General features: G+C 43.2%; 1 protein-coding gene across 1 annotated transcript; it reads right to left on the bottom strand.

The window, feature by feature from the left end:
* Positions 1-1,334: 1,334 nt before the first annotated feature.
* Positions 1,335-6,203, bottom strand: LOC307087364 (G-protein coupled receptor family C group 6 member A-like). The gene is made up of 7 exons (XM_079752912.1): positions 5,975-6,203; positions 5,578-5,884; positions 3,517-4,302; positions 3,005-3,199; positions 2,664-2,781; positions 2,317-2,346; positions 1,335-1,620 (listed from the first exon to the last, which is right to left on the bottom strand). The coding sequence occupies exons 1-7, from the start codon at positions 6,148-6,150 to the stop codon at positions 1,418-1,420; spliced, it is 1,815 nt and encodes a 604-aa protein (XP_079609038.1). The 5' UTR covers positions 6,151-6,203; the 3' UTR covers positions 1,335-1,417.
* Positions 6,204-12,656: the final 6,453 nt, after the last annotated feature.

The raw sequence follows: 12,656 nt of genomic DNA, 5'->3' as shown, positions 1-12,656 counted from the left end.
AGTTAATGGTAGAGAATAAAAAACATATTGACACAGCATAGATATACATATTAGCCATGAAATAAGCAGAGTGAGAGCAGAGAGCAGAGTTTCCATAGTGAGAGGTGTTAATTCATTTGCCACAGAGACGAAGGGTTCCCTGTGGATCTCGTACTCTGTTGCTGAGTGGACTCCTCTGTTCAGACGGCACTCTGGCGTGGGTGGCTGTCATTGTAAAGGGCCGAGAGGAATTTAAACAGCCGCCTCCTCTCTCTGGTGCCTGGGGTAGTCCTGCATGTCTCCTATTTTGCGCAAGGTGATTTTTAAGGTTGTCCCCATTCCATGCTGGTGCTGCATATCGCCACAGACGACTTCAACTTGGTGTTTCCTCTGAGTGTGAAATTTGGGGCCACCCTCAAGGGCTGCCGGGGTCTGCTGCAGCGGGCCAAGGAGCTCAGCCTGGACGTCATAGGGGTCAGCTTCCACGTGGGCAGCATGTGCAGGGACCCCGCGACGTACACCCAGGCCATCTCCGACGCCCGCTGCGTGTTCGATATGGCCGTGAGTTCAGCCCCTTTCTATCTGAAGATTGGTTCTCCGGTAGGTTCAATGCATCTGCATCACCCACTTTCCCTTTTGCTGTCCCCAGGAGGAGTTTGGCTACAAGATGAGCCTGCTGGACATTGGTGGAGGGTTCCCCGGCTCGGAGGATGTCAAACTCAAATTTGAAGAGGTAATATATTTACCTTTGACCTGTCTGTCTTGTTTTTGTTCTACTGCTCTTTTTCCAAGAGCATTAATCACCTTTCCATGTAGCTAATATTGTTGTAACGACACTGGATTTTCTACCTTTGATACACTACCTTAAAAAATATTGATTTTCAATACCACAGGGAAAACTTTATTTTTGTTCAGAAAATAAAATGGAGTATATCTCCACAACTGCAAAGGCATTTTGCAGTTGCCGCCGTTCATTTAAAACCAGTGGTCGCTGGTGGTGCCAGACAGGCCCAAATGCAGCAGACCCTAAAGAAGCAGCCCAGCTGAAGGAGGTGGGCAAAAATGTCTTGAATGCCACTTTGTTCTTATAAAAGCCAAGTTCTCTGGTTTGACTGAACACTGAACCCTTCATTTTTTCTGATAGATAGCCTTAAACAAACTTTTAATGTTGTCTCTGAAGGCCTATTGCTCAATATTGATCAGAATACACTGTCCTTGTTAAGCATAAACTGATTTATAGGTAGTAGCTTATAATGGGAAGCATGCTTTATTCACAGGTATTCAGAGGCAATTACATTTTTTCATTTACAATAAACAGAGCTAAAACAGAGATTAACAACATTACAACTCCATTATATCCAGTGGACAAACAAATTCCGACCTGATCTTGGAAAAATAAGAGTTCAGGTGATAGAAAGAATCTGAGGAGACATCATGATTATGACTTTAAAACATTAATGCCTTTCTGTTCGAAGTGGTTCCTGATGTAATCAGTGATGGCTTTCTCGTCGTTCAGCTCCTTCCTGAACACCATGATATAACACTTGGGGACTAAGTGGCACCAGAGCATGCTGTGGCTGGACACAAGGACAGCCGCCGCCTTGATGGCCTCTGTGTAGACCCCGCCTCCGAACAGGTACACTGGTATGAAGATGATCCACACCACCAAAACCAGCAACATGCCGATGGTGACAAAGCTGGCGTTTTTGTACAGATCTGGCAGTTTTTTTCCTTTGAATGCAAAAAGGAAACTGACTACGGCCAATAAAGCCACATAGCTTAAAACGGCACCAAATAGAGCTTTGGATGTAGGATCACACTTAAGTTCGACAGCTTTCTTTTGTGGTTCTCTTTCAAGAGACGGTGGAAAACAGGCTAGCCATATTGAACACAAGACCAGCTGGACCCCAAATAAAATAGCGACTACAGCCGGTGGCTGGTTGACCTTTCTGAGCCAGCCCCCCATATTCGGGGAAAAGGTGAAACACACTAAGATCTGGAGGAGGTTGGACAGAATGCAGGAAACACAGAGAGTGAAAGCTATCCCAAATAGCGGCATACCTGTGATGCAGGATAATGGAGAGGGTTTCACTATGAAGGTAAAGCTCAGGCAGAAGCAGGCGAGTAAGGAGAAAAGCTCCAAGAAACACAGGTAGCCGCCAACAGCTTTCACAATGGGAGTGCCACGATTAACCACGAATATAACACCCACCGTAATGGTGGCAACAAACCCGATTATGTTGAAGACCCCCAGGGTAATTATAAAGGGGTTCTTCCATTCAAGGAATTCATTTTTTTTAACCCTACACCGGTCGCGTTGCCGGGATGAATACTCACCTTCTTTACACTTTGTACATTTCTGCGTACCTGCAATAATGACAAATTCTAAAGGGTTAGTTTTGTGCATGTATTTGTTTTTGATATAGAGTAGGAGCATGTATGTTCACTGACTGTTGAATGCATTATTTAATTGAGCAGGTTTGCAATCAATGTAAATGATCCTTGCCAATATGCTTTTGGGTGACATCAACATTAGACATCAACACATGACAAAGCGAATGGAAGGCTTTACAATTGAAATGTGATTAGAAAATCATGGTTTTAGTTTGCCATTTACAATAATAACAAACGACTATACTTCCCCTATTATACTTTGTTACATGATATACATACTGATTGCTTACCAATTTCAGGAGAAAAATAACCGTCATTACACACAATACAGAGCTTGCAGCATTCCGTTCCATTTTTTTTCAGCTCCTGTCCCACTGGACAGGTCTTAGTGCAGTTGAAAGCAGTAATCTTTGGGGGAAGGACAGAATCAACTCAAATTGGTCAACCACTCAGTTTAAGCGATTCATTGTTCATTAAAATTGTAAATTAATTATTTTTAAATGTACATATATATGTTTCTATCATTTTATATACACACACACACACACACACACACACACACACACACACACACACACACACACACACATACACATACATACATACATACATACATAATCTTTGTGCTCACCGATACATTTGCCATCGTTGCAACAAGATTCGGGGGGAGAATGAGTTTTCCTCCTGGCAGGTACTCTCCAATAGTTCCCGAACTGGACGAGTTCCATGCGACGATGTCATATCCAAGCAGGGGATCTCCATTATCATTAAACACTATGTGTGTGTCATCCACGGTGAGGTTGACATTCTTGATTTCATTCAATAGCTGTAGCAACAGATACGATCAGACCACACGTTATACAGGATATTCAAATTTGTTCTTTTATGGTGGGTAGAATCAAATAGTGTATGAATTGATTATTGAATTTCATTAAACCTGAATGTAACTTTTCTACTACAGCAATTTATTCCATAACGACCCATCCACGACTCAATCCATCCAGGGAACACCCCCCCCCCCCCCCTCATATACACAACCACCCACCCAGCCACATCCAGACCCATACAGTGGAGATCCATCCTATTATGTTGGTGTATTTTCTATATCAATTTGATTATTGAAAGGCCCTCAATCTAGCCTACCTCGTATGCCGTAAAGCTGGTATTTCGTTGACATTGTTCTCTGTCACACTTCATTAGACTACTCAGAGCATTGGCGATTACTTCGACTGCCAAGTAGACATTCCAGAAAATGTAATGCACCAGACATCTCGATTCCATACATTGGTTTGCCGTTATTGAACAATTCAGCTTCTCTTGAGGAGCACTTGGACAGGGCGGATGGTTCAATTTATGATACTCCCACAAGGGGTTTGAGGAATTGTCTTCGACCATTGAAGATACGTAGTCGGCAAAGCCTTCAACAATGTGACTTTTAAAGGCGATTCCAAAGAAGGACCCGATTGCCTCGATGCCTGGGAGCTCTTTGATTTCAGAGGAGTTGGACCACGCATCACTAGCGATCCAAGTTCTGTTCAGGTTCATCTGAATGGCGGCTTCCAGGACAAGCTTCACGTTTGACTTCTTTGTGAACAGAATGATAGCCTCGGCGGTCGAGTTTCTAATAGTGTCCATTAGCTCAGTGAATTGCTTTTGGGGATTGCTATCGCTGAGGTCCAAATGGGCAGGCAGGATGAACTTAAAGTCAACGCACACATTATCCATGGCATTGAAATGATCCACCAGGCTGTCGCTGCCGTATTTGCCATACTCGTCGTCGCTGCCCACGATTCCGACCGTCTCCCAGTTGAACGTCTTCACAAGCTCTGCCATGGCTTTGGTCTGCACCATGTCGCTGTTCACTGTCCGCAGAAAAGTGGGGAACTTGGCCTTCTTGCTGAGCAGTTCACTGGTCGATGCATAACTAATCTGGGTTCAGCAAACACACAAAGCACACACAAAAACGTATTTTTAGGCATCTATATTAGGGGTGGGAATCACACGGTACCTCACGATACGATACATGATACATGGCCAACGATAATATCGAGATGCAGCAATTCTGCAATGATCTATATATTGTTAGAAAATCCTATAACGATACATCGCGATATATTTCTAGCGATGAATACAAAAAGACTGTGAAAAGGTAAAGTGCTGGGTTTCAGTCTTTATTCATGGTCCAAACTGAGTTTTACCGTTACTCGTGTTTGGTTAGTTAACCTCCGTTCAAGTTTCCTTCATTCATGTGTTGAGCACAACCTCAAGGAGCAGGGAAATCTGTTTAGAGCGCCTTATTTTATTATTTAAAATGTCAATATTTGTGGCAATATTTCCTCTAACTCTTCAGTAATAAGGCATAAAAATGCTAAATAAATTCTTTACAAATATATATAGGCTATGTATAAATACTTTTTTATATAAATATATTATATAGACATTTGTCGCCAGTGTATCGATTCTCATATTGCACGAAGAAGGGCGACGATATATCGCCATATCGATATTCTGTCCTACCCCTTCCTCTATACCTATTTATTCTGACCGATGGTGGTTTTCACTTTCTCACAGAAAACTTTTATCATTAGTAATTAGATCATAGAACATGAGCCTATATGAAGCGAAGTTTTTCCTCCTCTGTGGTTTGGGGCTTGACGCGCAGAGTAGTGAATATTCAACATGTGGTTTATTCAGAGATAAATGGGACAAACGGACATCACATGCACTCTGGAGGTGGTTCACGAAGCATTTGGAACGCAGCCTCATTCCAAATCGCATTCTTTTTATTTTTTACTTGTACCACTTAGGCTACTGCAGCAACCCGTACAAAGTAGGCTACGTACTATTGCACTGATGCAATTGCGACATACTACAGGGGATTGCACTGATTAGCACAACTGTAATGCCACCCATCAACATGATTTCCACGGGCTCAGTGGATGGGGACGTATCGTCACCGAATTGTAGAAGAGAAAAGCCCAAAAAAGTATGAAAAGTATACAACTTAACATGTTGTGTTGACCACTCTTGTGCGTGTGCGTGTGTGTGTGTGTGTGTGTGTATGTGTGTGCGTGTGTCTGTGTGTGTGTGTGTAGAAGCAGAAACTGACGGTTAGCGCTACAAGTATGTGGTCCTAATGTCTGCCTTAATATCGTGTGGTCTACATAAAGCAAGAGAACCAAATGCATTGACATCATCCCCTACCTGGGCGATCGATGACAGGGTTAATATTCGTGCAACAGCGATGGACACTTCGGAAGAACCCTCGCCGATCACTGCTTTGACTCGAGGGTCGGGCGCTGAAGCGGGCTTCCCTCCAGGTAACAACCCGCACTGGGGGTCCCGTTGGTCGACGCACATGTTGAGGGCCATCCGCATGGCCAGGGACACATCCCCGCAGGTATCGTACACGTCGTAGCCAAGCGTCACGTTAGGCAGAGTTCTGCGCTGGTTTACCCTCTTGATCGCAAATATCATCATTTGGGCAGCTAGGAATGCTTGAAAATGATACCTGCACAAAAAAACAAGGAAGACGGGTATTGTAAATATTCAAAAAAACATTAGGCTATTAATTAATTGAGTTGAGTTTGGCTGTACTCACTTGTTGCACGAGACGTGCCTCGATGACGGGAAGGTGTGATTGGGTTGTAAGTGAATCGGGAAAAGCCCACCGATGATGACGTCCCCATCGGAGTACTCATGCAGGGGCTGGTGAGTCGCTGCTGGAAGGCTGCAAAGCAGACCCGGGAAACTGAAACACAACAGAAAGCACCACATGCTGCCCACCCTGGAGTTTACCGCACTGGGGAAAGCTCTACTGAGGCTCCTCGTTCTGCTGCTGCCCTTTTTCAGTTCCCTGAAAGAGCCCCTATTTGTATCATAATCCATGAATAGGGGAATTCACAGAAACTATTTCCCTTGCCTGTCCCAGGTCCATTTTATTAGTCAAATATGTTATGGCCCTTCATCTGTTGATATGCAAACACTTATTCTTTAGGAAAATCTGCAGCCTGGGAGCAAAACATATTAACATTTGAGCGAATGTCTCTTAAATAATGGATATTCTGTGCCAATGTGTGTGCCTGGACTTTGGCGTGCAAAACTAATGGCAGCATGTTTTGCATGGCTCTGACACCTGTAAAAGTAAGTTGGGAAAAATGCCTTAGTTAAACATGCAAGTAAGACATGCTGTTAGAGATGGGCGATATGGCCTAAAATCCATATTGCGATATACATTGCAGCCTCTTGGGATAACGATATATATCACGATATAAAATCATAAAATAACCGTTTCAGAACAGGTTACATAGACCCTAAGGAAAGCCAAACTGCTAAATGTATTTTAAAAAAGAGAAATATAGTATGTCATTTCGAGAACATTTATTTTGAAATACTGTAATCATGCAACATAATGTTGCAGATAAATAAAATTAGTATTGGGTTTCTTTCCTTTAGTGCAAACCATTCTAAAAGGCACTACACTTAGTTTAAGTCCTTGGTTCTTAAATGCCACCCAAGATGCAGAGAACAGGAAAAACGGGTGTCTTTCTAGATAAGGAACAGACACTGTACTGACAATTAGGGATGGGCATGATTAATTGATGATCGATCATTGATTGTAAAGATTTTTGTCGAATACGTGATATTTTTAACCATCAAAAGGAGGTTGACCCAGCCGGAGAGGTGGTCTCGGAGACGTTGCTCAACATGGAGCAAAGAGGAGACGGAACGTATTTTGGATATTTGGGTCCGATATCCAAAAGACATTCCGTCTCCTCTTTGCTCCATGTTGAGCCACCACCTGACGGTCCGACAAAAGCAAGTAAAAAGTATGCTGGAAAACATAACTTAAAAATGCCGATGCATTTAACACATTCCGAGTCAGGATGAGGGAGAAGGAGTTGGACCAGTCCGCAGATCAATGTATATCACGCTGGATATCCATGATTGTTTACTTTCACCGGTGCTTTCCCCCCCCCCCCCCTTTTCTTTAACGCTTTACAACGCCCCAGACCTTTTTGTCCAATGATTTAACGTTCTTTGCACACATGCAGGTTTGTTGACGAATTCTGTCACTGTTGCGAAAATTGCAATGTGAAAAGGAATTGCACCAAACCAAAAATTAAACATTGTATTTTGCCTCATCAACATGCATTATCGCGATAGATCAATAAAATTAAAATCTCTATCGTAGGCCATTTTTTATCGTTTATATCGCGCATTACTACATGCTGTGTGTGCGAATGGCCCTGAACGCCAACCCAAATCCCGCCACAGATGATGGATGCATCAGGCCCAAATAATCGGACCAGTTTTGTGCATTTATATATTAACTACTAGTTGTCAGAGCTGTCAAGGTACCAGAATCAGCCTACAAATCAACTGATCATCAGCAAGACAGTAAAATGGAAAGCAAATCACAATGTAGGATATATCAGAGGTCCATTTGTTCCTTTGTTGTATCGTGGCAATTTCTCTATCAGATATTGCGTCTAAGACAGGTGAGATATTTAGATGCAAAAAGCACACAATACTTGTAGGCAATTGCTGGTCACATATATTTGTAATAAAAGTATGAACAAAGATACATCTCAATATGCATCAACAAATAATAAAACAGGCATACAATAATAATAATCAGAGGCCTCAGATGGGAGTTCGCCCTGCGTCTTACTTCATTCTCTAAAGGTACGCTAGGAGAAGTCCACCGAGTGTTCCAAGTAATGAGTTCTTATTCACTTTGGTTGGTTTCTGGAGGAGGGTCTGTCCCCCAATAAACCAAAAGGCTTTGTTTTACCAGATGGTAATCTCTACAATCGAAGCTCCCCAGGATGCCATTGAAGGGGTTCGCGGCCGTGCCATGTAACCTTTTGTTTCCTCAACGCTAGCCAGGGGGTCAAGGAACAGGCCCACACATCAAAGGATTGCATGGAAACGGATCACATCATAAAGAAGACATAGGAAGAGGCAGGCAATAAAATGCGTCACACGAAACTCAAAGGTTCACACTTTGATGACCCCCAATGAGTATAGAAGGCAGGCAATGTATACATATACAGTGGGGCAAAAAAGTATTTAGTCAGCCACCAATTGTGCAAGTTCTCCCACTTAAAAAGATGAGAGAGGCCTGTAATTTTCATCATAGGTATACCTCAGCTATGAGAGACAAAATGAAAAAAAAAAATCTAGAAAATCACATTGTCTGAATTTTAAAGAATTTATTTGCAAATTATGGTGGAAAATAAGTATTTGGTCAATAACAAAAGGTCATCTCAATACTTTGTTACATGCCCTTTGTTGGCAATGACAGAGGTCAAACGTTTTCTGTAAGTCTTTACAAGGTTTTCACACACTGCTGCTGGTATTTTGGCCCATTCCTCCATGCAGATCTCCGCTAGAGCAGTGATGTTTTTGGGCCACACGGACTTTCAACTCCCTCCAAAGATTTTCTATGGGGTTGAGATCTGGAGACTGGCTAGGCCACTCCAGGTCCTTGAAATGCTTCTTACGAAGTCACTCCTTCGTTGCCCGGGCGGTGTGTTTGGGGTCATTGTCATGCTGAAAGACCCAGCCACATTTCATATTCAGTGCCCTTGCTGATGGAAGGAGGTTTTCACTCAAAATCTCACGATACATGGCCCCATTGATTCTTTCCGTCATACGGATCAGACGTCCTTGTCCCTTGGCAGAAAAACAGCCCCAAAGCATGATGTTTCCACCCCCATGCTTTACTGTAGGTATGGTGTTCTTTGGATGCAACTCAGCATTCTTTCTCCTCCAAACACGACGAGTTGAGTTTTTACCAAAAAGTTCTATTTTGGTTTCATCTGACCATATGACATTCTCCCAATCCTGTTCTGGATCATCCAAATGCTCTCTAGCAAACTTCAAACGGGCCTGGACATGCACTGGCTTTAACAGGGGGACACGTCTGGCACTGCAGGATTTGAGTCCCTGGCGGCGTAGTGTGTTAGTGATGGTAGCCTTTGTTACTTTGGTCCCAGCTCTCTGGAGGTCATTCACTAGGTCCCCCCGTGTGGTTCTGGGATTTTTGTTCACCGTTCTTGTGATCATTTTGACCCCACAGGGTGAGATCTTGCGTGGAGCCCCAGATCGAGGGAGATTATCAGTGGTCTTGTATGTATTCCATTTCCTAATAATTGCTCCCACAGTTGATTTCTTCACACCAAGCTGCTTACCTATTGCAGATTCAGACATCTCAGACTGGTGCAGGTCTACAATTGTGTTTCTGGTGTCCTTTGACAGCTCTTTGGTCTTGGCCATAGTGGAGTTTGGAGTGTGACTGTTTGAGGTTGTAGGTGACCAAATACTTATTTTCCACCATAATTTGCAAATAAATTCTTAAAAAATCAGACAATGTGATTTTCTGGATTTTTTTTTTTTCATTTTGTCTCTCATAGCTGAGGTTTACCTATCATTAAAATTACAGGCCTCTCTCCTCTTTTTAAGTGTGAGAACTTGCACAATTGGTGGCTGACTAAATACTTTTTTGCCCCACTGTATATATATCACACAAAATAGTAACAAAACTTAAGTTCATAGATAGTGAAAAGAAAACAATACAACATGTGGATTTTCCATCACAGTTGGCACACTGACAAGTTTCACACGATGCTTATCAAGGGTGCCCCTATTGGTGGCATTTGTTTCAGCATCTGTTATTTCAATATAGTAGCTAAACTTACCCTCTGGCTATCTTAAAATTAAATGCTTGGGGACATGGATTGATTGCCATTTAAAGCATGTCAGTCAAATGTAGACCAAAACTACGTCCATCATTTTTGGAACACCTGGCAACGTTTCATCCACAGTGCATATTCAGAAAACGCAGCAGGATACTTGGCATGTGACACTAAGCAGCTGTTAGATCTATTCCATGTACATATGTAGCCGGCTCTGCCTGCATTTCGCCAGCTACTGCGTTGTGTTCCGGTGCACTCACGACAGGACGCTGACGTTCATTTATGGCACTTTATTCTGTTCAAATTCCAATGAGAGTAAAGATTAATAATTCTCTTCATTAGCCTCTCCCAATCAAGTGTAATGCAGACTCACTACAATATAATTGTAGAAAAAAAAAATTATACAATACAATTTTTTTTAATTGTAAAAAACTTCCCTCCTCAACCCTCCCTCCCCTCCTTCCTGCCTCACTGCTGATGATTTTGTTACCTACTTTACCCAGAAAGTAAAGGGCATTAGCTCCTCTTTTATCACTGCCACCATCCTCCCTCCCCCCACCCCCACCTCTGTCTTTACCCAATTCATCCATCTCACCTCAGACGAGGTCAACAGAATTATAACATCTAACCTTGCCACCACCTGCCCCCTGGACACTATCCCTTCCTCCCTCCCCCAGGCTGTGTCAAACGACATCCTGCCATTTCTCACCGCACTTATTAACGCCTCCCTCACTTCTGGCATTATTCCAACGTCTTTCAAGACTGCCAGAATAAAGCCTCTTCTCAAAAAACCAACCCTTGATACCACTGACATCCAGAATTACAGACCGGTATCTCTTCTTTCATTCCTCTCTAAAACATTGGAACGTGCCGTCGCTAACCAACTGTCCTCCTATCTCTCATCTAACAACCTGCTTGACCCTCACCAGTCAGGCTTCAAAAAAGCACACTCCACTGAGACGGCTCTCCTCGCGGTGACTGAGTCCCTCGGTGCGGCCAGAGCCTCGTCCCTCTCATCGGTTCTCATTCTCCTTGACCTGTCTGCAGCATTTGACACTGAACCACCAGATCCTCCTCGCCACTCTCGCCGAACTTGGCATAGCTGAATCTGCCCTTTCCTGGTTCACATCCTACCTGATGAATCGCACTTATCAGGTAACATGGAATGGCTCCTTGTCCAAACCTTGCACGCTTGTTGCAGGTGTCCCTCAAGGCTCTGTACTGGGGCCTCTTCTGTTCTCCCTCTACACCAGATCTCTGGGCTCTGTAATTACATCCTGTGTTGATAAGGTTTATTGGACTACGTTACCCATGAGGCTTAGCGCCGGTTGGAGGGAAATAGCATACGCGAGCGCTATGAGCGTGTACAGTTGTTGAACTGCTTATGCAATAAAACATGGCTAGGAACTAAACATGCTGCTGCGCCCGGTTTGTCATATATAAGGAACAAACATAACATGGTGTCAGACGAGTATTTTCGCCGCAAGTGGAAGCGGAGTTCTGCACGCTGCAAGGATTAGCAGAAGAGGCTAACGCTAGCAAGAGGTGTCGGCTCCTCAAGGCAACGGGAGAGAGGAAACATGGATAAGCTAAGTCCACCAACACCTATGCCGCTAACAGGAAATCTGGCTGATAACTGGAAAAGGTTTAAGCAGAGATTCAACATCTATTTGGCTGCAAGTGGATGTGGAGCAAAGACGATAAAGTAAAAGTGTCTATCTTGCTGCACGTGATAGGTGAGGATGCATTGGATATATACAACAGTTTCCAACTTGACGATGATGCGAGCCTGGATGAGCTAATGGACAAGTTTGAAGAGTACTTTGTGCCAAAACAGAACATTACTTTTGAGAGATATAAGTTTTTCTCATGTGATCAAAAACAAGGAGTAGGTTTTGATCAGTATCTAGCTGAGTTGCACACACTGAGTAAGACGTGTGAATTTGGAAATTTGAAAGACTCGCTAGTTAGAGAAAAAATTGTCTGTGGAATACCCGATAAAGGACTCAGAGAAAGACTGTTAAGGGAGCAAAACTTGACATTGGACAAAACTATTAACATGTGCAGAGCAGCAGAAACCACACGTGCTCAAGCCAAGGAGCTGCACAAGGAAGAGACAGCAGTACATGCGATACATGCGGGAGAACAGTACTCCAAGCATCCAAATAAATACAAGTCGCAAAGAGAGGCTAAAACAGACTTTAAATGTGGAAAATGTGGAGGAAGCCACAAAGCAATGTCGTGTCCAGCATATGGCAAGGAGTGTCATAACTGCGGGAAAAATAACCACTTCTCAAAATACTGCAAAGCGGACGCCTTTAAGAAAAAGAAGGTACATGCAGTAGAAGAGGAACCTAAGGAGTTCTTTGTGGATGCGGTGCATATAAAGGAAGCTAAAGATGAAGAAGAATGGATAGTGCCATTGACTGTTAACAGGACTATCATCCCATTCAAACTGGACACGGGAGCCTCAGTCAACCTCATATCTGTAAATGAGTATGAGAAACTCACTGTGAAAAGCAAAATATTCCCTGTGAAAACAAAAGTGACTGGATACACTGGAGAAAAAGTGCTGGTCAA

The sequence above is a fragment of the Pollachius pollachius genome, assembly GCF_949987615.1.
Source record: "Pollachius pollachius genome assembly, chromosome: 15".
Classification (NCBI taxonomy): Eukaryota; Metazoa; Chordata; class Actinopteri; order Gadiformes; family Gadidae; genus Pollachius; species Pollachius pollachius.
This window is presented reverse-complemented; position numbering and strand designations above follow the sequence as displayed.